Here is a 27,023-nt window from a genome sequence, read left to right as displayed (position 1 = left end):
ATTGGGTTGTGGGCACAGCATTGAGGAACTCTTGCAGCAATGCATGGGGCCTAGAGAAAGCTGATTTATCTCTGAAAACAACAACCATCTTCCTGTGCATTACTTTATGGCACCAACCACTGGAGGGCTTTTCTTTTGACTAACTTATTTCAGTTTTTTCAGGTTCCCAGCCCTGTAAAATGAAGGCCCCTCACCTTGAATCACAGTGCTCACTCAGAAGCTCAAAGAATGAATGCATTTCCCAAGCTTTTATTGACATAATAGATGGATGTTTTCACTGCATAACTCATCAGAAACAATCCATTATCTAAGTAAGTAAAACAGATTTCAAATTTAAGGTGATCAAAAAAGAAATGCATATTTACAGAAGTAAACATGTTGAATTTTTTGACTCTGGTTAATCTCTCAATGTTTTTTATTTACATAATCTGCACCTTCAGGGCAATCTGACTCGGGTTCAATTCACACTGTTTGAAAGTCTGGCAGTATTCTTGGAAGGCAGTAACTCACGGCATTATGCAATAACAAATTTAAAGGCTACATTCTCACACTCATTGAGGCTCAGCCTCAGTTTTATTTCCTGAACTGTGCCACCTATTCTTCGGTCCTGGAGAGTGACTGGATTTTCACTTCCCTGACAAGGGGAGAGGAAAATAAGGAAAGTTACAAGCACTTTAAAGCAAGTTTCTATTTACACCAAATAATTTCCAAAATACCTTCGGGTGCTGGGGAAGGAAAGAATGTTAGGTAGATTGCCAGAATACATTGGCAACATTGCTCAAACACCAGATAAACAACCAGCCAGCAAATCCATTAATTCAAAAGTATGTTCATTCATTACAAAGGGAACACCCCAAGGCAATAACTGCAGTGGCAAGTTAGCTGAGACAAAACTGTTGATAACACTAACTCTAACCCCTGCAGTCATCCTGTGAATATCCAGAGGAAGTGTTTAAATTGAAACAGCTAATGAACTTCTGCCAGTGACTGCAAAAGAAATCTTCACCCATAGTCTTCCAGTTGAGGTAGGTTGATGTTCACTTGAATAAAAATGTGCTTTGGAAATCAAGGTGAAAGATTATTGGAACAGATGACATAGTAGATGAAAATACAGAGAGAATTGTACAATCTATTTCTCTCATTGTGTGATCTAATAACTGACAGACCCAGGCAGCAAAACAGATGGATCACCATAGTGGAAAAAATTTGCATTATCTACACAGTTAGTCTAGCATACATCTTACAGCCTAATATAAAGGTACTGAATAATCAAAATAGAGCAATTTTTGTAAATGGGGAACTGAACTGTCCCAACAGTGAGTTGTTACTGTTGTACACAAAAGTAGGTCTCAATGACACAAAATGGGAATTAATTACTCATTGACATTGAGTAGGTACTCAACTCAAGTAGGCACGATAGTGTAGCAGTTAGCACAACGCTATTACAGGGCCAGTGATCCGGGTTCAATTCCGGCTGCTGTCTGTAAGGAGTTTGTACATTCTCCCTGTGTCTGCATGGGTTTCCTCCGGGTGCTCTGGTTTCCTCCCACATTCCAGGTCTGTTCTTAAGCAGTCACCTACCTCAGTGACATGGTAAAAGGGCTGGGCTGCAGGTGAGGCTGAAACAGCGTGGGTTAAAGCCACCCCCCTCCCCAGCATACTACGAGCTAAAGTCCAGGGCATTGAGAACAAAGTTGATGAACTAAGGGCAAGACTGACCTACCAAAGAGAACTGAGGAACTGCTGTGTGCTCTGTCTCACCAAAACGTGGCTTACACCTGCTTCACCTGACTGGTCCATACATCCTGAGGGCTTCTCAATTCACCAGATGGACTGTTCGGCGTCCTCAGGCAAAGTTATAGTGGAGGGGTCTGCTTCTTAATCAACACCTCGTAGTGTTCAGACATGACAGTCCTAGCGAGTTTCTGCTAATCCAGCCTGGAATATCTAATGGTGAGGTGTCGCCCATACTACCTGCCATGGGAGTTCACTTCAGCTATCCTGGTGGCAGTCTACATCTCACCCCAGGCAGATGTGAAACCTGCACTCAATGAACTATACCCTGTGATCAATAACCTTGACACCCGTTACCTTGAGGTCTTCATCATTGCCGGTGACTTCAACCGGTCCAACTTCAAGAGTGTGTTACCAAAATACTACCAGCATGTCTCCTGTCCCACCAGGGGCCCAAACACCCTTGACCATTGCTACACAACCATCGGAAGACACCTACTGAGCCACCCCCAGCTCACAAGACAAGACAAGATACCTTTATTAGTCATATGTACATCGAAACACACAGTGAAATGCATCTTTTGTGTAGAGTGTTCTGGGGGCAGCCCGCAAGTGTCACCACTCTTCTGGCGACAACGTAGCATGCCCACAACTTCCTAACCCGTACGTCTTTTAAAATATGGGAGGAAACCAGATCACACGGAGGAAACCAAATCAGACCACTAGGCTGTGTCCTTCTCCCTGCACACAATCAGAAACTAAAATGTGAGGATCCAATGCAGAAAGTCATACTGTGCTGGTCTGAGGAATCAGATGAGCTTCGATTTGACTGCTTTGATTCAGTGGACTGGTCCACGTTCGAAGACTCAGCACTCAGCCTAGATGAGTATGTCACCACCATCACGGACTTTATCAGCAAATGTGTTGAGACTGTGTACCAAAGAGGACAATCCGGGTGTTCCCAAACCAGAAACCATGGATGAACTGGGAGATCCATGCTCTACTAAAGTCTAGGACTGTGGCGTTCAAATCAGGTGACACTGACCTATACAAAAAATTGAGATACGACCTCCGTAAAGCTATCAGGGATACCAAGAGATAATTGCGGTCTAACATCGTGTCCCAGACCAGCCATCAGATGTGGCAGGGCTTACGTGCTATAATGGGCTACAAAGTGAAGTCAGGCAGCATCGCCGACAACAGCACATCCCTTCCCAATGACTTCAATGCATTCTATTCTCATTTTGAACAGAAGGGGATTGGTTTCTCACCAGTCACCCCGACAACCTCCAATGCATCTGAACCCACAGTCACCGTTGCAGACGTAAGATCAGCCTTCCAGAGAGTGAACCCATGAAAAGCATCTGGTCCAGATGGTATCCCTGGCCGAGTCCTCAGATCCTGTGCTGATCTGCTGGTGGGGGTATTTACAGACATATTTAACCTCTTCCTGCTTCAATCTGAGGTTCCCACCTGTTTTAAGAAGGCTACTATCATCTCAGTACCTAAGAAAAACAAGGTAACATGCCTTAATGACTATCGATCGGTGGCTCTGACATCCACCATCATGAAGTGCTTTGAGAGGCTGGTCATGGCACGCATCAGCTCCAGCCTCCCAGACAACCTCGACCCACTGCAATTTGCCTACCGCTGAAACAGATCTATGGCGGCTGCCATCTTCCTAGCCCTACACTCACCTCTGGAGCATCTGGAAAGACACCTATGTTAGACTATTGTTTATTGACTACAGTTCCACCTTCAATAATATAATTCCCAGCAAACTCAACTCCAAACACCTAAACCTGGGACTCAACACCTCCCTTTGCAACTGGATCCTTGACCTCCTGACCAATAGACCACAATCAGTGAGGATAGGCAGCAACACCTCTGCCACGGCTATTCTCAACACTGGTGCCCCACAAGGCTGCATCCTCAGCCCCCTACTCTACTCCCTATACACTCATGACTGCATGGCCAGACTCTGTCCTAACTCCATCTACAAGTTTGCAGATGATACCATCGTAGTGGGCCGTATCTCAAATAACGATGAGTCGGAGTACAGGAAGGAGATAGAGAGCTTAGTGACATGGTGTCATGACAACAACCTTTCCCTCAATGGCAACGAAACAAAAGAGCTGGTCATTGACTTCAGGAAGGGGGGGGGGGGTGGTGCACATGCGAAACACAGTCAAAAATTCAGGGCTGTTTCTGTTTTCTGCAAAGGTTGGCACACTTTTGATGGCTTTTTATTAGTTTCTAATGTTCACAATATGACCCAAATGAATTAATCCCTCCTGGCAACAGCACTGCAGCATTCACAAGGCCTGCGATTTACACTTTCATTAAATCGCCACTTTTCTCTACTTGCTGCACCAAGAAAGGCCATTTAATTCATCAACTCCAATTCTATAACCAATGCCTGGAAATTAGATTGTGTAATTTTTATTTCAGCATTATGCAATTAAAGTTCTTTTTTCAGGGGTGAAATGTAATAACCACCATTCAATCTGCAACTGCTAGCCATCTCTTTGCATCGGGCACACTCGGATGGCATTGTTCCTCTTGCATTCTATTTGTAACATTAGACAACCTTGTTCCAAGGGCGACACAATAGTGGAGTGGTTAGCGTAACGCTATTGCAGCGCCAGCAACCCAGGTACAATTCCGTCCGCTGTCCGTAAGGAGCTTGTACGTTCTCCCTGTGTCTGTGTGGGTTTCCTCCAGGTGCTCTGGTTTCCTCCCACATTCCAAAGACCTACAGGTTAGGAGCTGTGGGCATGCTATGTTGGCACCAGAAGAATGGTGACACTTGTGGGCTGCCCCCAGCACATTCTCAGTAACGCAAAAAGATGCATTTCACTGTGTGTTTCGATGTACGTGTGACTAATGAATAAATATCTTATCCAGAACTGATTATCGTTGGTCACCCTTGGGACAATACAGCACTCGTTTGGACTCGTGTCTCTATTTACCTTTGATGCGTTGCTACCACCTTTCCAACTACCACATGACACAACTCCATAAACCTATCCTTCCCACCAAGGTCCAGGCCTCTATCTAGCCTCAGTGGAAGCCCCGGTCTCCATATAACCCCCTCTTAGCCACTTACCTAATCAGCACCCCACCACCCCTCCTCAACTCTGGCCACTTAGCTGATTGCTATGTCCCTTACAAGGCCTGATCTTGCTTTGCTTATCTTGCTTGCTTCCTCAATGCCAAGCTTGCCTTTTGGCCTAGAGTTGTTGTCCTCTTCCCCCCTCCTCCAGACTCAGAGAAAGGGAACACATTTTGGACAATGGAAATGTGTGATGCCCTTTCAGTAACAGGCCAGGCCTCAAGTACAACTGAAATTTGTAGCTGTGACCCACGAGCGAATCCATCATTAGTGCCTTGTATTGTATTGTACGTGAAAAGAAGCAGCCCCAACACCAAACCCTGCAGAACACCACTAGTCACCGGCAGCCAACCAGAAAAGGCCCCCTTTATTCCCATTCTTTGCCTTCTGCCAGTCAGCCAATCTCCTATCCATGCTAGTACCTTTCCCGTAATACCATGGGTTCCTATCTTGTTTAGTAGCCTCATGTGCGGCACCTTGTCAAAGGCCTTCTGAAAATCCAATTAAACAACATCCACTGACTCTCCTTTGTCCATCCTGCCTGTTACTTCCTCAAAGAATTCCAACAGATCTGTCAGGCAAGATATCCCCTTAAGGAAGCCATGCTGACTTCGGCCTATTTTATCATGAGCTTCCAAGTACCCCAAACCCTCATCCTTAATAATGGACTCTAACATCTTACCAACCACTGAAGTCAGGCTAACCAGCCTATGATTTCCTGTCTTTTGCTTCCCTCCCTTCTTAAAGAGTGGAGTGACATTTGCAATTTTCCAGTCCTCCGGAACCATTCCTGTCTCTAGTGATTCTTGAAAGATCACTACTAATGCCTCCACAATCTCTTCAGCTACCTCTTTCAGAACTCTGGGGTGTAGTCCATCTGGTCCAGGTGACTTATCTACCTTCAGACCTTCCAGTTTCCTGAGCACCTCCTCCTTAGTAATGGCGACTACACTCACTTCTGCCCCCCGACTCTCCTGAGTTTCTGGTATGTTGCTGGTGTCTTCCACAGTGAAGACTGACGCAAAATACTTATTCAGTTCATCCGCCATTTCCTTGTTCCCCATTACTTCTCCAGTGTCATTTTCCAGCAGTCCGATGTCCACTCTTGCCTCTCTTTTACTCTTCATATATCTGGGAAAACTTTTGGTATCCTCTTTTATATTATTGGCTCGCTTACCTTCATATTTCAGCTTTTCTCCCCTTATTGCTTTTTTAGTTGCCTTCTGTTGGTTTTTAAAAGCTTCCCAATCCTCTAGCTTCCCACTAATTTTTGCAATATTGTATGCCCTCTCTTTTGCTTTTATGCTGTCTTTGACTTCCCTTGTCAGCCACGGTTGCCTCATCCTCCCTTTAGAATGCTTCTTCTTCTTTGGGATGAACTGATCCTGCACCTTCCGAATTACTCCCAGGAACTCCTGCCATTGCTGCTCCACTGACATCCCTGCCAGAGTCCCTTTCCAATCAGCTTTGGCCAGTTCCTCTCTCATGCCTTTGTAGTTACTTTTACTCAACTGTAATACCGTACATCTGATTTTAGCTTCTTCCTCTCAAACTGCAGGATGAATTCTATCAAATTATGATCACTGCCTCCTAAGAGTTCCTTTACCTTAAGCTCCCTAATCAAATCTGGTTCCTTGCATAACACCAAATCCAGAATAGACTTCTCCCTACTGGGCTTAACCACAAACTGCCCTTAAAAGCTATCTTGTAGGCATTCTACAAATTGCTTCTCTTGGGATTCAGTACCAACCTGATTTTTCCAATCTAGCTGCATATATGAAATCCCCCATGACCACTGTAACATTGCCCTTTTTACATGCCTTTTCTATCTCCTGTTGTAATTTGTACCCCACATTCTGGCTACTATTCGGAGGCCAGTATATAATTCCCATCAGGGTCTTTTTACCCTTGCAGTTTCTTAACTCTACCCACAAGGATTCTATATCTTCTGATCTTATGTCATTTCTCGCTGAGGATTTGATTTCATTTTTTACCAACAGAGCCACCCCACCCCCTCTGCCCATCTGCCTGTCTTTTTGATAGGACGTGATTCCTTGGATGCTTAGCTCCCAGCTGTGATCTTCTTTCAACCAGGACTCTGTGATGCCCACAACGTCATATCAGCCAATTTCTAACTGCGCTATGAGCTCATCTACCTTGTTTCGTATACTGCGTGCATTCAGATATAACACCTTCAGTCCTGTATTCACCACCCTTCTTCTCAAATTTGTCTCCATTTTGCCTGAGGTTAAATTCTTATCCCTTTCTAAACTTTCTGTCTTATTCTTTATTCTGGAGACTTCAGCAACCTCTCCTGCACTTTCCCTCCCTTCTACTTCATCTATACTTTTCCAATCTATTGAACCCACCCTCCTACTATTTAGTTTAAAGCCCAATCTACAGCCCGAGGACCCTGGTCCCAGCGTGGTTCAGGTGGAGCCCATCCCATCGGAACAGCTCCCTCCTTCCCCAATACTGGTGCCAATGTCCCACGAATTCAAGCCCATTTCTCCCACACCAATCTTTGAGCCACGCATTTAACTCTCTGATCTTACTTACCCTGTAGCAACTTGCACATGGCTCAGGTAGCAATCCAGAGATTATTACCTTTTTGGTTCTGCTTTTTAATTTAGTCCCTAGCTGCTCCAATCCCCTCAGCAGAACCTCTTTCCTTGTTCTACCCACGTCGATGGTACCCACATGGACCACGACAATTGGGTCTTTCCCCTTAAGTGGAGAAAGTGTTGAAGGTCACCCACACAGGAAAGAGGATGAAAGTACGGACTGATTTGCTGAAGCTTCTCTCTTGCACTTCACAGCAAGTTCACACAGAGCACTGCATATCCTGCTCAGCAATGGGGCACAGTGCCAGGAGGCCCAGAAAAGGAAAAAAACACAACACGACTCTGAACAATTTACAATAAAGAAATGCAATTAAAACAGATTTCTTTAAATGGATTTACTTTCTCAGCAGAAACCTGTATTAGAAAAACTCTTGAACTCAAGGTGTATTCTAGATGTTCAATAGAGAAGCTAGATATTTTGGGTAAAAGGGTCACGCCATATGAAAAAGAAAGCTCTGTTCATCCTCTGATAATTCTCACAACAAGCCAAACTGGAAGAAAGAGAAAAAGACTCCACCACCAATTGCACAGCTTATTCTACTCTGAAGTCTCAGTGTAATGAGAATATAACGCAACCTATTTCACTAAAGCCAGGCCATCTTATTGACCCATTTCAGCAATTCAGTATTAAATATGAGTGAACGATTAAATATTACTTGAAGGATTTCCTTTCATGATTTGAACACACCCCTTATTTCTGTAGCATTGCTGAAGTAACTACCACATTGAAAGTAATTTTAACTCACCGATGCCTATTTAGCTTTCTCACTTATCTGTATGTGAAAGGTTTTGGAAAAAAGGATTAGTCAATGTCTTTAGTTACAAGTTATTGAAGAGTCTGAAGGACATATCTAAATTAACAGACTTTATTTTGTGTGACCATTGTATGCAGAGTGAAATTTTATTGTAAAATTAAACATTGCATGATCAGGCTTACAACAGTAGTCAACCAGAAGGTTAGGGCTTTAATCTTTTAATTTTCATTGGCACGTAACCTGCTCCTGATGAGTAAGACAACGCACAAGAGGTAAAGCAAGAATGAAACAGGAGATAAAGAGAACATCAGACTTAATTATTATTTATTCTGGTTATTAAGTAACACACTTCCCTCTAATTTTCTACTTCCCTGAAGGGATTTTGGAATAAAGATGATGCTAGGATGGTTTAAACTGGAGTGGTCGGGGGGTGGGAACAGAGCAGCAGGTCATCAGCTGGAGGGGTTAATGGGAAGGTAGAGGTTATGACAAGTAAGTCTGACAAGTAAGACAGGCAGGGACAGGTTAATGAATATGATGGGACTGATGGGATGAAGTGCTTTTATTTCAATGCAATGCGTATTATGGGTAAGGCAGATGAACAGAGCCTGAATAATGTTCCTGGTTTATGATGTTTCAGATGTGATATGGAGTTAAAGAGGTGGAGGAATTGCATTACTGATGGGGGATAATGTCACAGCTGCATGCAGAGGGGACAGATTGGAGGGCTCATCCACCGAGGCAAAACGGGTAGAGCTCAAGTATAAGCGAGGTACAATCACTAATGGGATTATACCATATGCCTCCCAATAGCCAGTGGGAGATAGTGGAAAAGATATGTAGCGAGATTCTGGAAGGCAACAGGGTTGTCATAGTGGGTGACTTTAACTTCCCCGGCGTTGACTGGGACTTCCTTAATGCAAGATGCTTAGGCGGAGCAGAATTTGTTAGGTGCATCCAAGAGGGTTTCTTGAAATAGTAAGTGAATAGTCCAGCCAGAGGATGGACTATACTGGACCTTGTACTGGGAAACAAGCCTGGCCAGGGGACTGGCGTTTCAGCAGGAGAGCATTTTGGGAACAGTGATAAGACTGGACCTGGGGGGTGGGGGGAGGGGGGAGATACTAAATTGGGGGAGGGAAAATTACAACATTACTAGGAAGGAGCTAGGGAGAGCAAATTGGGAACAGCGGTCATTGAGCGAGTCCACGTCTGACATGTGGGAGTTGTTTAAATACCAGCTGATCAGCGTTCAGGACCGGCATGTTCTAGTAAGGAGGAAGGACAAGGATGGCAAGGCAAAGGAACCAGGGATGACGAGAGAGGTTGTAAATAGAGTCAAAAAGGAAAAGGAAGCACATATAAGGTTTAGGAGGCTGAAATGAGACAGGGCCTTTGGGCAATATAGAGGATGCAGGAAAGAACTCAAGCAGAGAATTAGGAGGGTGAAAAGGGGCCATGAAGTGTCCTTGGCAAGTAGGAATAAAGAGATCCTCAAGATATTTCATATATACATTAAAAACAAGAGGATAACTAGGGAAGGGGTAGGATCACTCAAGGATAAATATGTGTGTGAGGTACTAAATGAGTATTTTGCATTAGTATTCACCAAGGAGAAAGACGTAGAGGATAGTGAGGGGTATAGTAATGTGCTAGGGCATTTTGAGATCAAGAAGGAGGTCGTGTTGGGTCTGTTGAAGATCATTAAGGTGGATAAGTCCTCAAGACCTAATGAGATCTATCCCAGGTTATTGAGAGAGGCAAGAGAGAAGATTGCTGGAGCTTTGATAAAGATCTTTATATCATCTTGACCCACAGGTAAGGTCCCAGAGGACTGGACAATAGCCAATATTGTTCTTTTGTTTAAAAAGGGAAACTGGGATAATCCAGGGAATTATAGGCCAGTGCGCCTCACATTAGTGAGAGGGAAGCTATTGGAGAGGATCCTTAAAGATAGGATTTACTGGCATTTGGAAAATCATGGGTTAATTAGGGACAGTCAGCATGGCTTTGTGCAGGACAGGTCATGTCTTACAAACGATTAGGGTTTTCTGAGAAGGTGACAAAGGTGATCAATGAGAGTAGCTCAGTGGATGTTGTCTACATGGACTTTAGTACGACGTTTGACAAGGTCCCTCATGGTAGGCTGCTCCAGAAGATTAAGATGCATGGGATGCACGGGACTTGGTAGTTTGGATTCAGAATTGACTTGCCCATAGAAGACAGAGGGTAGTGGTGGAAGGGTGTTATCCTTGATGGAGGTCTGTGACCAGTAGTGTTATATAGGGTTCAGTGCTGGGACCTCTGTTTGTAATAGATATAATTGATTTGGATGAAAATGTAGATGAGTTGGTTGGTAAGTTCGCAGACGATACAAAGATTGGTGACGTTGTGGATAGTGTAGAAGACTGTCAAAGGATACAGCGGGATATAGATCAGTTGCGGATATGGGTGGAGAAATGGCAGGTGGCGTTTAATCCGAGAAAGTGTGAGGTGCTGCACTTTAGGAGGTCAAATGTAAGGGGAAAGTATACAGCTAATGGCAGGACCCTTAACAGCACTGATATACAGAAGGATCTTGGGGTCCAAGTCCATAGCTCCCTGAAAGTGGCAACAGAAGTAGATCATGTGGTAAAGAAGGCGTAAGGCATGCTTGCCTTCATCGCTAGGGGCATAGAGTATGAGAGTCAGTAAGCCATGTTGTAGCTATCTAAAAGTGTTAGGCCACACTTAGAGTATCGTGTGCAGTTCTGGTCGCCCAATTAGAGCAAGGATGTGGAGGCTTTGGAAAGGATGCAGAAGAGGTTTATCAGGACGTTGCCTGGATTAGAGGGCATTAGCTATAAGGAGAGGTTGGACAAATGTATTGTTTTCTCTGGAGCATCAGAGGCCGAGGGGAAACCTGATTGAAGTTTATAAAATTATGAAAGGCATAGATGGGGTAGAGAGTCAGAATTTTTTACCCAGTGTACTAATACTAGGAGGCATAGCTTTAAGGTGAGAGGGGGAAAGTTTAAAGGAGATGTGCAGGACCAGTTCTTTTTTAAACAGAGAGTGGTAGTTGCCTGGAATGGGCTGCCACAGGTGATGGTGAAAGCAGATATGATAGTGGTGTTTAAGAGGCTGTTAGATAAGCATATGACTATGCAGGGAATGGAGGGATATGGATCACGTGCAGGCAGAAGGGATTAATTTAGCATCATCACAAGATCACAAGACAAGGGAGCAGAAGTAGGCCATTCGGCCCATCGAGTCTGCTCCAAGGAAAAGGGAAAAAAGAAAAAGAAATGAGAAATTGGGGGGGGGCGCGGGGAGAAAAAACTATTCTAATCCCAATTTCCAGCCTTATCCCCATATCCCTTAATACCCCGACTATTTAGATATCTAGCCATCTCTTCCTTAAACGCCTCCAATGATCTGGCCTCCACTGCTGTAGCTGGCAAGGAATTTCACAAATTCACCACCCTCTGGCTAAAGAAATTTCTCCTCATCTCTGTTTGAAACCTGTACCCTCTAATTCTAAGATTGTGCCCTCTGTTCCTGGACCAAGGGAAACAGCCTAGCCACATCTACTCATTTTCGGCACAGACATTGTGGGCCAAGGGGCCTGTTCCTGTGCTGTACTGTTCTATGTTCTATATTATTAGCAGGCTCTGGCAGAACTGGGAGTGAGCACTTCACTCCTGAGTCACAATACTGGAAAAGTGAGGGTAGTTAGTAATAGAACATCTCCCACAGGCAGCTTTGCAACAAAGGGGTCCCGTGATGTGGAGGGGCTCCCGTGAAGTGGAGGGGATCCTGTGATGTGGAGGGGATAGGAGGGGGTCTCATGAGGTGGAGGTGGTGATGGGGGGTCCTGTGAGGTGGAGGGGGTGGGGAGGGGTTCCTGTGAGGTGGTGGGGGATTGTGGATGACTGTGATACCTGTGGAGTTGGGTTTGGCTTCTCTCCAGCCACCAATACATACAATGCTTAATCCTGTGGAAGAGGTTTGATGCCCTGTCTGCTCTTCTGTGACTAGATAGATAACTAGATAGATAGATAGATATCTTTATTAGTCACATGTATATCAAAACACACAGTGAACTGCATCTTTTGTGTAGAGTGTTCTGGGGGCAGTCCACAAGTATCACCATGCTTCCGGCGCCAACATAGCATGCCCACGATTTCCTAACCCATATGTCTTTGGAATGTGGGAGGAAACCGGAGCACCCAGAGGAAACCCACACAGACACGGGGAGAACACACAAACTCCTTACAGACAATGGCCGGAATTGAACCCGGGTCGCTGGCACTGTGATAGCATTATGCTTACCGCTACGCTACCATGACTAATTTCAGCAAGTGATCCTTCAACAGATGTTAGGCACTAAATCAACATATTCAAATTTAAGTACTTCCTGGTGTCCAGTAGGATACAGGTACAAGGCCAGCTCTGCTTCTGTTCCACATGCACAGGTAATATTTCATGAGTGCACATACTTGCTATATTGAACTATGGGAAATGGGGCATAAAATATCAGCTCAATCTCATTTTCATCAGATAGCTACACTTTCCAACAAAATAGATAATGATTAAAGCTGATAATATTCATTTAACATTTGTCTTCTTCAGTCAAACAAGACCAAGAACATATGCATCATCCAGCTGAGTCCAGACCAGTGGTTAAGACTGGAGCATTAAGCAGCTTGGTTCCACAGCCAAAATTTACTAACGTGGGTGTTTGGTGAATGTGTTAAATGACAAACCAAAAGGCATTGGGGAGGAAACTTAGGGTGTCTGTTGTTCGTTAAGCTTGTCTTTGACCATTTAGATTTACAAATTTTGTACAGCAAGTAGGTAGAAGTATTACGTGATAAATGCTACAGCAAGAGAAACTGGGTATCTGGGACCTGTGAACGGTGTAAGCTACTGCGTTCATCTTAATCAATCAGACGGAAGGACTGTGAAATTAACAGGACATGGACTGAGAAGGAAGTGTGAAGTACAACAGAGCTGTACTGATTAATTTTCTAGTGAGTGAACAATTAATTGATAGTAATTTATACATTATTTAAAATCATTTAAAGAACAGAATGGATGTCTTAACTTTCTGTAGCTAGTTTAATTTGTATCCACTGCACAATTAGAACAAATGAATGGCATTCAAAGCATTTCACTGATGAGGTAGACAGTGCGATCCCGATTTTTAGTTTGGAGCAATGTAATTTGGATGGTATCATTGTGATTTCTGCACTTAACTGGGCATTTTTCCTTACCTGAATATGCTGAAACATTTGTGCATGAATAATGGTGAATGCTATTCGCTTCTGTTGTTCTAACCCTAACTACCAATCGGTGATCAATTAGTTTGAAGACTATTATGATCTTTATTATCTACAAATGCTTGTTTAGCCTGATACTTTAGTGCAAAAAATCAATGTCCGTTATATCAAGGACGTGATATGGACATACTGTACCCATTTATGTTGCATTGCACACAGATTTCTGGAATCATATTTTTGTACATCAGCAAGAAGTATGACTAATGCAGTCCTGATGCAGGGTCTCAACCCGAAACATCAACAGTTCCTTTCACCGACAGATGCTGCTCGACCCACTGAGTTCCTCCAGCAGTTATTTGATTTAAGCAGTATAGCTGGACTTTTAACTAGTTCTCTGGTTTTAATATGTTTTATTCCATTAAATTTTAAAGTGCACTATTAGCTTTTCTCATTCATACCAAACAAAAGATAATTATTGTCTATTTTTTCAGTCCAAAGCTCAGATCTTCTAATTAAACTTACCTTAATGAGAATTATATGGGTTTTAGTTTAATTAGTAGGCAAAAGCTGTGATGAAGTTTGCGCAATCAGGTAGTTATTATTGAGATGTTAGGCAATTAAAAATAAACACATTCTATTTATCATAGATCCTCTGTTCTTTCAAAGTGAATATTAAAAGCTGCTACAACAGCAGAAACAAAGACGGAGTGTCTCCCAACAGTGCATGAACAAGGATATACAGTTGCAGCAAACCACAAGCAGTTCCAATCAACTGACTCCTACAAGATTAAACCTGTGGAAAAATGGAATGTATGCATAGAATAAACATCTTTCAGTTATACTAATGCCACGAAAGAGGCCTAAAGCAAATAATTTGTTGTCTTCTCCATTTTGTCAACAGGAAAGTACATCACAATACACAAGTTAAGAGCTATACAGCTGGGCAGAAAAACAAGATGAATCTTCAGCATTCAGTGAAGTCATGTGGAACTCAAGGTTTAAAAGTTCGAAGATTGCAGAAGGAAGGATAGAAAGATGAGGAGAACTACGGAGTTTGGTGGCTGAGATGCAAAGAACACCCAAGATAGGAATTCAGACAACCCAGTTCGGCAATAAAGACAATCAACCTCAGTAACAATAATTTAGATGGAGAAACTCAGTTGAATTCTGCTCTGTTTGGGAGCAGAATGACTTTCTTTTGAGCAGTACATTTCCATGACTGCAGGGCAGGAACTCAGCCCAAACTATTACACTCAGGAAAAAGCAGCAGAAAAAGACTGGGGAAGGGAAAACATGAGCACATGTTCCCATCTAGAGGTGACTGAGGACAGTGTTCACTCTGCAAGTGAAGAGTGAACCTTTCTGACCTTGAGCCAAAGGCATATTTATCTCTGCTCATGAGATTTTCTTTAAAACAAAAGCTTTTATTTGAAAATCTTTGTACCGAGAGAAAGTCACTTGCACATTTATCATTTTAGGTATCATAAAAGACAATGAATTATTTCACCCACTGTTGTACACTGTACAGTATGTACTTATCAATTTTTAAATTAATTATCAGTTCATTTGGAGTTCAGGTCGCAGTCTGATGGAATTTACTATTCGGGCAGTTTAAAGGGTTGATGTTTCACGTTTACACCAGGTAACAGAAAACAGAGTCTCGGTCCTTGGGTTTATGGCCATTTACACTGTTAATGGGGAGGGAAATGTAAAATTGAAGTTATAATGGGACAAAACTTCATCTAATAGGAAAGCTGATTTTTCTACATTGAAGAAAATAACTGGTGTAAAGGACTAAAATTGTGATAAATGCAAGTAACTTTGACAAAGCAAGTAGGTAAATGGGTTTTAAAGGCTACCTTATTTATAGATCAGGTATGAATTGCCACTCCCTCTTCTTTCATATGCTCTCTTAACAAATACTGGCCTGTTTTTACAAAGATACTGTAGATTGCCTAAGGGACTAATCAAACCATTTTGTACTTGGCAGGGATTTGTCTGCAAGTAATTAAATTAAATAGAACCAGACCGTCTTTGAGACTAGTACCCACTGTCCAGAAGCAAAACACTGCAGAAATATTCTATAAGCCAAAAAATGCAGATGTTGGAAAGTTGAAATAAAAAAATGCTGGATATCAGCCTGAAACAATAACTCTTTCCATTCTCTCTCCATTGATGCTGTTGACTTGTTGATAGTTTACAGCATTTTCTGTGTTTACTGCAGAATACAGTTGCAAGGGATGTGTTATTCGTTTACTTTTTCTCTGTCCATGGCTCCAAACTCTCCTTCCAATTGAACCAACAATTTACTTGTGTATCTTCCAATTTGCATATAATTTCTTTTCAATGGTTACTTTAATTCTCCATTTCATTTCCACTCTGGCCTCCCTGCCTTTTGCCTCCCACACGTTTACATACAAGCTCAACATTAATTTAAGGAACAACACCATAATTTTCAACTGGACACATGACAGCATTCCAGAGTGAATTCAGAGTTCAACCAATTTCAGATCAACACCCAGTGAATTTAATATCTCTAGCAATCTTCTTGTTACTCTCCTGCTGACATCTTCTGACTCTTGACCTCACAATCTACCTTGTTGTGACCTTGCACCTTATTGTCTACCTGCACTGCACTTCCCTGCAGCTGTGACACTTTACTCTGTATTCTGTTATTGTTTTTACCCTGTACTACCTCAATGCACTGTGTTATGAATTGATCTGTACGGTCAGTATGCATGATAAGTTTTTCACTGTACCTCGGTGCAAGTGACAATAATAAACCAATACCAATACCTTGGCCCTCCTTTACCACCCTCTTTTGCCTTGCTTTAATCTTTTCAGCCTTCTGCATTACCATGAACCTCCCCTTGTTTTCTTCCCTCTTCCCCTTTCTCTGAATCCGTAAACCCATTTACTTCTCACTTTTTCCAGTTCTGACAAATGGCATTGGGTGGGAGGCCCACACTCAATGGTTTATAGCTGTAGTTCTGTTTTCCGAGTAACAATGTATGCTGCTGTAGTAGTTTTGGTACTGGTGCTTTGAATCCAACTCACAGTGTGAGATCAGTGAATTTGGACCAGCTGCTGCCCCACTGTTACCATGCAACCAGTTCCAGATGATGTGCTGTGCTCTACCATGACACACTTATCACTATTTGCACCTTAACAGCTTCTTCCTTCATTCATTTATCTCCATGTTAAGTTGGAAACATGTTAATTTCCTTCTCTTCTTTACCTCTCAGTATTTTTGCATCAGTTTCAGCCACAGCAGCAGTTATCCAGATCAAAGTACCTTGTGGATCCCAACACAAGGAAGATATCGTCAGCCACTTTAACTTATAATTAACCTTAGTCAGCTGAACCTTGTCTTCTTACCTTCATTAGATCCCGATGGTGCTCCAGAACACTGCAGGTTGTTTGCCAAGTATCCTGATAACACTCCCATGGATCTACCCTGTGGAAACATCATAAATTAGTTCAGGCATTACATTAATAACTACTTATAATAACCACTGCTCATAGCAAACTTAAGTTTTAAATGCATGTCTGCCTGTAGGAGATCTAACATATCTTTACTACTCCTTGAATTTCATTTCATCATTTTTTTTATTCAAACAAAACGTTGGTTCAGAGTTAAATCATTACGTGTAGTTTTGTAATCCGCACTCTAGCCGTGGGGACTATACAGCACATGTTCACCGACATGCTAACAGGGATGGGAAACAACGTTTGTGAACGGGGACACCGAAGGTGGCAAACGCTGGAACCTGAAGCACAAAATCTGCCGGAGGAACTCAGTAGGTCAAGCAGCACCCATTGAGACAAAGGGATGGTCAGGATCTTGGGCTGAGACCTTGCATTGGGACTGAGGGTGCAGAGGGTTGGGTAGGACAGGGAATAGGCAACAGGCGGAGTCAGGTGAGGTGGGAGATGACGGGCAGATGGAGCCGGGTGGGAGGAGTGGAGTGAAAGATGGAGACAGAGCCAGAAGGTGATAAGTGGAACCAGCTAAGGGCAGATGGAGTTGGGTGGAGGGAAGAGATAGGAAGAGTTGGCCCACGTGGATAGGTGTGTGGGTGATAGGCAGATGGAACCAGGAGGGGTAGGTAACGGACTTACATAAGGAGGGGGAAAGAAAAGGGAGAGAGAACCTAGGTTGACTGGTAGGAGTGGGAAAGGAACACAGGGGGAGTGGGTTACCTGAAGCTGGAAAAACTCAATATTCATGCCATTCGGCTGTAGGTTACCCCAGTGGAATATGAGGTGCTGTTCTTCTAGCTTGTGTCTAGCCTCACTGTGGCGGTGGAGAAGGCCGAGGGCAGTGTGGGAATGGGGATGGGTGTTGAAATGAAATGCAACTGGAAGCTCAAGACGGCCCTGATGGTCTTTAATTCCAGGTTGAGAATTTAGGTTCCTGCACTAGATGTTTCTTCATATTATGCTAGTTATTTAAATTTTTTAAAATGTTTATATCTTCACATTTTCTTTGCTGAATTTTAGTTGCCCAAAATATTGTTGAAATCCTGTGTAGGCCTTACTTTCACACCTAGATTAAAGTTCTAACATAACCTACCCCTAAAACATGCCAGCATTTCATTGCATCTTGTGAACACAATTGTGGAACTTTTTAAACAGTGAAAAGAAAATATCAGGTATAATGATCCTCAGGAAGAGATTTGTAAAATGTCATCCACAAAGTAAAGTGTGTAGAAGAAGGGTCCGATGTACCGTCTCTAACAATAATCCGAGATAGAAATGTTTTAAATCAAATAATGCATTTCTCTTGGTGCGGGAATGGATAATGAACAAAGGAAAGATTCTCCAACAGCACACCAGATTGGTATTGGTATAGGCTTATTATTGTCACTTGTACCGAGGTACAGTGAAAAACTTGTCTTGCATACCAATCGTACAGGTCAATTCACTACACAGTGCAGTTACATTGAGTTAGTACAGAGTGCATTGAGGTAGTGCAGGTAAGAATTCTACATCCAACAGTCCAGTTGCTGCTCCTCTGCAAATGCACTAAATGGTGACTTAACACAAGAGGAGTAACAGAAAGTGCAGCTTCATTCAGGTTGGACCTGCTCATAAGTTAAAGCAGCTGAAGCCAAAGACCATTAAAGAAATTCAAGAAGGGTTTGGGTATTTTTCTAAGGGCGAGGGATCAAGGATTAGGGGGGTAAAACTGGAACATGGTGCTGAATTTGGACAGACAGCCATGATGGCATTGAATGGTGGAGCAGGCTTGAAGGGGCAAAGGACCTACTCATATTTTCTACGTCAAAGAAGGATGAGAATTTTAAAGCAGGGAAGAAAATTCCTTTTTTCGTACAAGCGGTTATGTTGGTTCTATCTGACACCTGCCAAGGTACTTTGCCGCCGTGGCTGAGAGTGTGGAAGGATTTGGTTCTAACCTTCTCAGTCTCAGCTGGCAGGGCGTCAGCACTTGAGACCGGAGATCTCCAGGAATGAGCAGATCCATATTCAGAATGCTCACAACCAAAGTATTGCTTTGGAGGAGGTGGGTGGAGGGAGGGAGGTGGAGAGAAGCCGATGCAACATGGCTTCCTGTGCCAGCAGGCAGGACGGCCATGGTCAATGAGCCTCCTCCTGTGCTGATATTCAGCAAAGCCCAAGAAAGTAAATCTTGTCCTACAGATTTTATTGACTGCTACTGGCCCCAGCTCTTGCTGCCTGTCCATTTAAAGCAATGAAGGAAAATATCACCAATGATTGGAAGCAAAAAATAATGGGCGAGAGGAAAGAGAATCAGAAAGGCCAACTAGAATCTCAGAGCTTCCATGAAGCTGTGCCACTTACAACTGCACACAAATCAAAGAAGTGACAGTCAGTGAGTTTCCAGTCATGTCACTAAGTGAAGACAATGTTGATAAGTTTTATTGAGTGCATTTTCCACTGAGTGAAAAAAAAAGTTGGCAGGTTTTTGGCAAAGTCAGAGATACACTGTCAAAGGAACACATCCCCAGTACTAAACAGTAAGCACCAATCTAGATTACATGCTCAGGACTGCTGTGGGACCTAACAGGGAACCATGGATATAAGAGTACAATTGGAAACATTGCACACCGCAATGTTTTCTTCCAGATTTAATAATGTTCCTCCATCGTCTGCTACCTTATGTCCCATCTCATGCTGATATCCCTTAACCATCAGTTCTTGTTCCATTTTATACAGCATAGCATATCTCCTGGACTTTTTTCAGATGCACCTGACCTGGTCATTTCTTCCATAAACTGTAGGTCAATGTGAAAACTTTTGGAACCATGGAATAACATTCAGCAAACCGCAACCCTACCTTAACAGTGATCCCTTGTCAATTCTGCTCTGCCTTTTGATGTATGTGCTGTTAAAATGGAACTGTGGGCAGTAATCTGAACCAAGCTAAATCCAATTAAACAGATTCATGCAGGAATCCTTTAGTTATGTGCTTGGCCAGCTTTTTTTCTGCTAGTCATGCTCTTTCCCCTTCTCTCTCAACCCGTGGCATCCTCTTCTCCTGGTCATCGTTTATTTCTAAGTTTATCTGTGAGTTTCAGGGTATTATTTGACTGTGTGGGACACCTCAATAGATACACACACATTCTAGTGGGTTATATGATTAGGGCTGGAACTATCACTGGTTTCAAGCTCCCTAACCCAGGACACTGAGTTCACTTTAAGTACCTCAAAGTCACCTGGGCAGAGATCAACTAACTCAGAAGAGAGTTAAATCCTGGACCTTTCTGGGGAATGGAGAATTTTTATGGTTATGCATTTTGTAGTCCTGATTAACTTAAATGAGGACATTTAAGGAGGGTATTTCTGCTGCTAATTGAATAAGCAGTACCAAAAGCTCCATTTCCAAGCAGAAATTCATCCCATGCAAATCATTTTGAACAGAATTAGATATCTCCCAAAGCTTATTCTCAGCAACTAGCTACATGCTATTATTTGCAGCATTTATCGCAAGGTTATCTTTAGATTTGCAGGAAAATAAGGAAATAAATTATTACAGACAACAGGTAATTTTAAAAATTACCCAAAAAGAGGGTTTCACATTTATACACAACATAGCTAATGAAGTCAAAGAAACACTATATCCAAAATGCCAATGGGCCCTCTTTGGTCAGACATTTCATCAACAATCAGCATTCTTTCACAGAAGTCTATTGCCTATATTTTTCTCTAAAAAGATAGAAAACAGCATCAGCAGCTCATTGTCTATTCAGAAAGAATCACTTCCAATAGAACATATTCTAATATTAATAAGACCACTCTGCTGTAGGGATATTATGCCTGGTTTGCTGTTTTAAATTGAAAGGGAACAAAAACTGCCAGCCTGCAGTAATATTTAATGAACTTGGTCTGTGGGAGCTACTCCATGCCAGCTGCCTTGCCGGGAGACAAATTTCATAATCCTTCATCTTTCTGGACAGGCCTCACCAGAGAAGCCCACATCCTGTAAAGGACTTAAAAAAAACCAATGGAATTTAAATATTATTGTTCACTGCAAGTTGATGGATTTGTCTTTTCATAATGATACAGATGTAAGACCTGCTAATGCGTTATGCATTATTGTAGAATATGTAGAGTGTTGATCTCTCAGCCTTTTTTCTGCTGGTGATAAAGAGGCTGCATTAAGGAAAAGCTGCCTGTGGCTAGGGTAGAGTTTTATTTATCTGACCAATCCCTTTGAGGCTATAAAACCTAAATAGGCCAAAAATAAGCGTGATCAACAACTCCCTGTGGAAAGTAACACAAATAAGCACATCCCAAGGCCAATTAGAAGCTAATTATCGTTGCCCAGTTTTATCTATTAAGATTTCTCAATTGTTCCGCACCCATTGGGTTCATTTGCAATTTATTTCACCTCTTTTGAATTAAATTAGATGCAGTGGGAAATATATTTTGCGTAAACCATGGTGACGCGAGTAATTTAAAAGAAACATAATCCCAGCAAATTGCCCATGGCATTGCTAATGGTGATCGGCTAACATCTGAGTGCTAATGTCGAGCATAGGTTACATAAAACAGGCAATATTATAGGTTGTGGCAATTTAAAATCGTCTTGTCGGTCTCCACAGAGCACATGAGGCAGATGGCTCCTTGCTTTTCTAATTTAACAGCAAATGTTTCCTAAGGGCCAACTCCAGGTTTGTTTTTGCTGTAAAGAAAACTACCAGTCTTCTGTCAATAAAAAAAAGATATTCAGACAATTATTCTTCATAAATTGAAGAAAACCTGTTTGAGATTAGGAACAGATTTAAAAAAAAATGACCCTGTCTTTTGGAGTAGTAGAGGTGTTAGGTATTTTCACCAGGGTGATGAAGAGAATGCCTCCTATTTTTTACTCTGCATCAAAAGCAATATTTGTCAGACCAAGAATTCACTGGATTATCTGGATGGTGAAGCTCCTTTTATTTTGCTCCTATGACTTTAGTATTACGTTCCCTCTACTTAAACAATGCAACACTTTCATCTCCACCCACAATTATCCTTGGTAACTTCATTGATCTGTATGTTCGGTTTATTGCTTCATATAACAAGTTATGAAATATTTTTATGCCAAAGAATATTTACATATAAAGGAGCATTTTGCATCTGAACAATGTCAGAATTAGTCAAGCTTAAGGCATATACATCTGTTATAAATGTACATACTGCATTTGTAGAACAGCCTTAAATGTAAGAAAATATCTCACAGAATCAGTTCTCACAACAAATCTGACATAAGGAGACATAGGAAGAAGTGGAGAAGTGACTAAAAGCTTGGCCAAAAGAGATAGATTGTCAAATGTTCTTTAATAACCCGGCCATAATGCACCTTGTGTGCTCCACTATGTGAAAGGTGCTACATAAGTGCAAGTTGTAGTCCTTGATGGAGAAGTTTTGGAGTCAGAAACTGAGTTCAGGGTAAATACAGTATGAAGCTTGTGAAGTCTTCAGGAGAATGGATGCAGCGAGAGATGGAGGGGGAAGTGAAGGAATGTGGCTGAAGCTGATCGCCAAAGACAATGGACTTGTGCTCATCAGTATTTAGTTCCACAAAGTTTCTGACCATCTAAATTTTGGACAGTTAGCATGTTAAATTCTAGCATGACTACCTAACTGAGAGCAGGGATTGAGAGACATACCGGGGAGGCAGAGGTGTATTTCTGAATGATGTAATTGAACAACAGCACATAACTGAAAAATACAGCACCAAAGACAGAACCTTCACGATGTTGGGGATGGCAGTTGGGGATGGGGGCTGAGGGATGGGGTTTGGGTGTTGGTGAGCACCAGAAGTAGTGGTACTGGAGAGGAAACTATTTGTTCTGGCTTTGACCTGATCGATAAAAGGCTGGATAGTAGAAGAGAGTGCTGAAGATAGTGTGGTCACTTCTGTCAGGAAGTTGTTGCCTGGCAAATTAATGCAGTTCCATGGTATAATCTGTGACTGATACTAGTAAATGCATCTGATCAGCTTTTTCAAAGCTACAACCTTTGTGTTATTCCATATAACGTACACAGTGTACCATATGCTTAAGACCCATGCTACATGTATCCCACAAAGACAAACATAGAATGGTGTAAAGTAGACCAGATCCAGGAGCCTGGCTTGAAATAACTGCAGGTTTTAGTGTACTGCTTATCCACACATAGCACCATGTCTATCCAACCACGACTCTTAACAGGCCAGCTCAAAGCTATTTCAAGAGATAAGATCAAAGTTTCATTCTGCAGAGCAGAGTGGAAGTAATGTGCAGGTTTAAAGTCTTGAGGTGCAGAACATTTCAGTTGTCACGCAGGTCCTACGATTGAACAACTGGCTTCTAGTCTCAATAGTTAAGTTGTTCCCTGAAGGGATGCTATTCTGATGTGCAGTGGAGAGCAGGCTTTCTTTAACGCTTGACTAACAAATCTCAATAGAAAATGAGAATGAATAACTGTACAAAATCTGTACTGATTCAAAATTACATGCCAATCTATTTTCAGTTCCAAGTCATTTGCAGTCAGCACATCCGGGGTCAATCTGCATCCTCAGTAGCAGCATTTCAAAAACCACAAATCAGTGGAGCGGACCAGTAAACCCAAACACAGAAAACAATCCAGGGATTTTACAGGAAAAAAATTGAAGATTTCATTCCAAGTAAGGCGATGGAAGTAACAAGATTTATGTTGGAGCAGTTAAAGCTTGTACCAATTTGTTCAGGCAGATGGACTAGTAGCACTAAATGCCGAAAGAAATAAGTTAGCAGATCTTTTATACAGCCAGCAAAGAGATTAAACCCCACCAGATCAATTGGGAGAATGGTGACTGTAAATATGAGCCTTTGGCATGCCAGCATCCAACGTACATCAGCAATGGGTGAACACGTTTTCATCCATTTTTGTTTGAATTGCGGTTTACAGAAGGGACAATGGTCCAGGGCAGATTGGAATAGTCCAGGTGAATGGCAAGGATGAGGCTTTCAATGGCAGAAAGACTAACAAAGTAATGGTGGTGGGTTGTGTTAAAGATGGAATTAGGTGCTCTTGATGTTGGAAGCTCAACTCAGGGTTGCTTTGGACATGGGGTCTACAAACATTCTCATTTTGCTTAGTCTTGGCAGTTTGATAGGGGGATGGAATCAGTGATAAAGATATGGAATTTGTGGTGGGGTCAAAGTTGATGGTTTTGGTCTTCCTGATACTTAGCTGGAGGAAACTGCAGTACATCCGAGAAAGGTATGTCAGAACAGTGACAGAGTTGCAGGAGGTAGTGGAGAGAGACAGGCAGTGAATTTTTAAGTATCAGGACATCAGAGCAAAGCTGATTCTATCACCACTTTCTTCCCCTTCCCCCAACCATTATTTTAACCTTTCTGCTGCAGCTTTCTCTGCAGTCAACTCACTCCATTCAGATCAGAGATGGAATTCTTTACCTTCCTGCCTCAAATGGCCATTTCCCACTTCATGTAGATTCCAGAGAGAGTTCAGCTAGTTGCCATGATCATGCCACCTGACTGGCCAGATGGTTCTGGCCTTGGGTCGTGAATAACTAAAAGTACCAGCAAGGCAAAACAAAAATAGGGATGATAATATCCTGCAGATACAGTGCAGCAAGGCTGGGTTACAGGTCTTGGGGTTAACATTTTAAGCTCTGTGTGGAACATCATCACCATCTAGTGGCAGAGAATCAGAATTGCAACAGGCCTGCTTGACTTCAGATGAACAGGTTGACTTTGATGTGCTTCAGTCCTCCCTGAACCTAGCTACATCAACACGAGAGTTTTCAAACTGCAATCATACTTACTAATTGCTGAATGAAAATATGAAAATTATCAAGAAAAAGCAATGGGGGAAAATGAGCACATATTTTTAAATTGAGTGAGATGTCAGGATCTGAAGCACCTAATCTGAAAGGCTGATGTAAGTAAATACAACAGCAACTTTTCATGAAAAATTGGTCATACAATTAAAATCATGCAGAATTAAGGGTAAAGTGCTAGGGAATGGGATGACTTGGCAGAGCGTGTGCAGAGCTGGCACAGGCAGCTCTGTGGCGCAGCTAGGAAAGCTGCTGCCTGACAGCTTCAGCGACACAAATTCAATCTTCATCGCCAGTGCTCTCTATGTGCAGCTTGCACGTTCTCCCTGTGACTGCATGGGTTTCCTCTGGGTGTTCCATTTTCTTCCTACATCCAAGGATGCGTGGGTTGGTAGAGTAATAGGCTACTGGAAATTGCCCTTGGAAAGGCACGGTAGAGTGGGCAGGCGTGGTAGTGTAGCAGTTAGCATAACACTATTACAGCACCAGCGACACGGGTTCAATTCCGGCCACTGTCTGTAAGGAGCTTGTACGTTCTCCCAGTGACTGCGTGGGTTTCCTCCAGGTGCTCTGGTTTCCTCCCACATTCCAAAGACGTATTGTTAGGAAGTTGTGGGCATGCTATGTTGGCGCTGGAAGAGTGGCGACACTTGCGGGCTGCTCCCAGCACATTCTCAGTAATGGAAAAAGATGCATTTCACTGTGTGTTTCGATGTACATGTGACTAATAAATAAATATCTTATCTCTAATGCACAGGATTACAAGAGGCCACAGATGGTTGTAGACTCAGCCAGCTCCATCATGGGCACAACCCACCATCGTGGACATCTTCAAGAGGCAATGTCTCAAGAAGGCTGCATCCATCACTAAGGACCCTCACCATCCGGGACATGCCCTCTTCTCGTTACTACCATCAGGAAGGAGGTACAGGAGCCTGAAGACCCACACTCAAAAATTTAGAATGGTCCATGAACCCATGAAAACTACCTTGTTATTCCTTTTTTATTGCACTATTTATTTATTTATTTTTGTCATTTATAGATTTTTATGTCTTTGCACTGTACTGCTGCTGCAAAACGACAAACTTCACATCATACGAGTCAGTGATAATAAACTGATTCTGATTCTAAAGTGCTATCTGGTCTGTCCCAGTTTGCACTTTCTATGCTACAATCTTCAATAATTCAATTATTTTGCAAAAATAGGATCTTTTTCAAAGGTCCCCAAATATATTAGTGTATACCTTTCAGACAAGCATTTCCATTTCTGTCTAAACTTCTTATGCTTTGCAAAATGAGAATTTCTGATTTGCCTGTCACAAATGCCTACTGATATGAGACTTCTAGTAACAGGGCCTGAAAGTTCTTCAGTAGCTGGAAAGGCACCTTAATTGACTAGCACAAAGTGAGACAATCAGGTCCTTATACAAAAGCATGTGACCGACAAACTTCACTTGGCATGAAGGAGATGGCAGCCAAAAGCAGATAGGTCATGAGTTGTAGATCCCAGGAGTTGTACATCCTGGGGGATGGTCCCAGACAAGAGAAGATGCAGCATAAATGGGGTAAAGGACAAAAACTGAGAAGGAAATCAGGACCTTGTTGCATATTGGCAGGCTCATGATTTGCTCAATGAGTAAGTGGGTACCAGGCCGTGATTGGGTGAAGGGATCAAATTAGATGTTGCTGGGGAGCAGAGGCTGTGGTTGTGAACAAGTGGACGAGTGGGGCTGCTGCAACCAGCACTATAATTGGTATTTGTACAGAACTCATGGAGCCAGTTGCTAGCACCAGACTTTGCTGAAGTTTTGCTAAAGCAAGACTTCATATAAAGGAAATCCTGGAATCTGGAAACCAAGCTATAAGTACTATGTGATAGGTTTTCCAATAAAAATTCCTTGTGTACGCCACATGAACATTATGTGGTGCTATAGTATTTCTTGGACCATGTCCTCAGTTCAGTGGACTCTGCCATTTAAGACCAAAAATACTAGATAAATATATTAAGCATATCAGTAAGTTCATAATTTCTGACCTTCATTACAAATCTGATGAACTGTAATGTGGAGTGGACAAGCCTTCTTATGTGTTTTAAGCAAGCATTCTTTTATTGTGGAACAACTATTATTTAATAATTCAGTAAGGCAAATGTTGCAATAGAATTTATGTGGTTATTTATGTGGTGGAGAAATTAGATACATGCACATACACACATCAGAAAGTGAGGACTCA

General features: G+C 42.3%; 1 protein-coding gene across 1 annotated transcript in view; it reads right to left on the bottom strand.

Moving 5' to 3' along the window:
* Positions 1-27,023, bottom strand: part of nmnat2 (nicotinamide nucleotide adenylyltransferase 2) — a 199,243-nt gene that overhangs the window by 51,662 nt on the left and 120,558 nt on the right. Inside the window, exon 4 of the mRNA XM_052012983.1 lies at positions 16,871-16,949. Coding sequence (XP_051868943.1) covers positions 16,871-16,949 — 79 coding nt within the window. The remainder of the gene's footprint in view (positions 1-16,870; positions 16,950-27,023) is intronic.

The sequence above is a fragment of the Pristis pectinata genome, chromosome 3 (genome assembly GCF_009764475.1).
Source record: "Pristis pectinata isolate sPriPec2 chromosome 3, sPriPec2.1.pri, whole genome shotgun sequence".
Taxonomy (NCBI): Eukaryota; Metazoa; Chordata; class Chondrichthyes; order Rhinopristiformes; family Pristidae; genus Pristis; species Pristis pectinata.
Note: the sequence above shows the minus strand (reverse complement) of the source record. Positions and strands in the feature narration are given on the sequence as shown.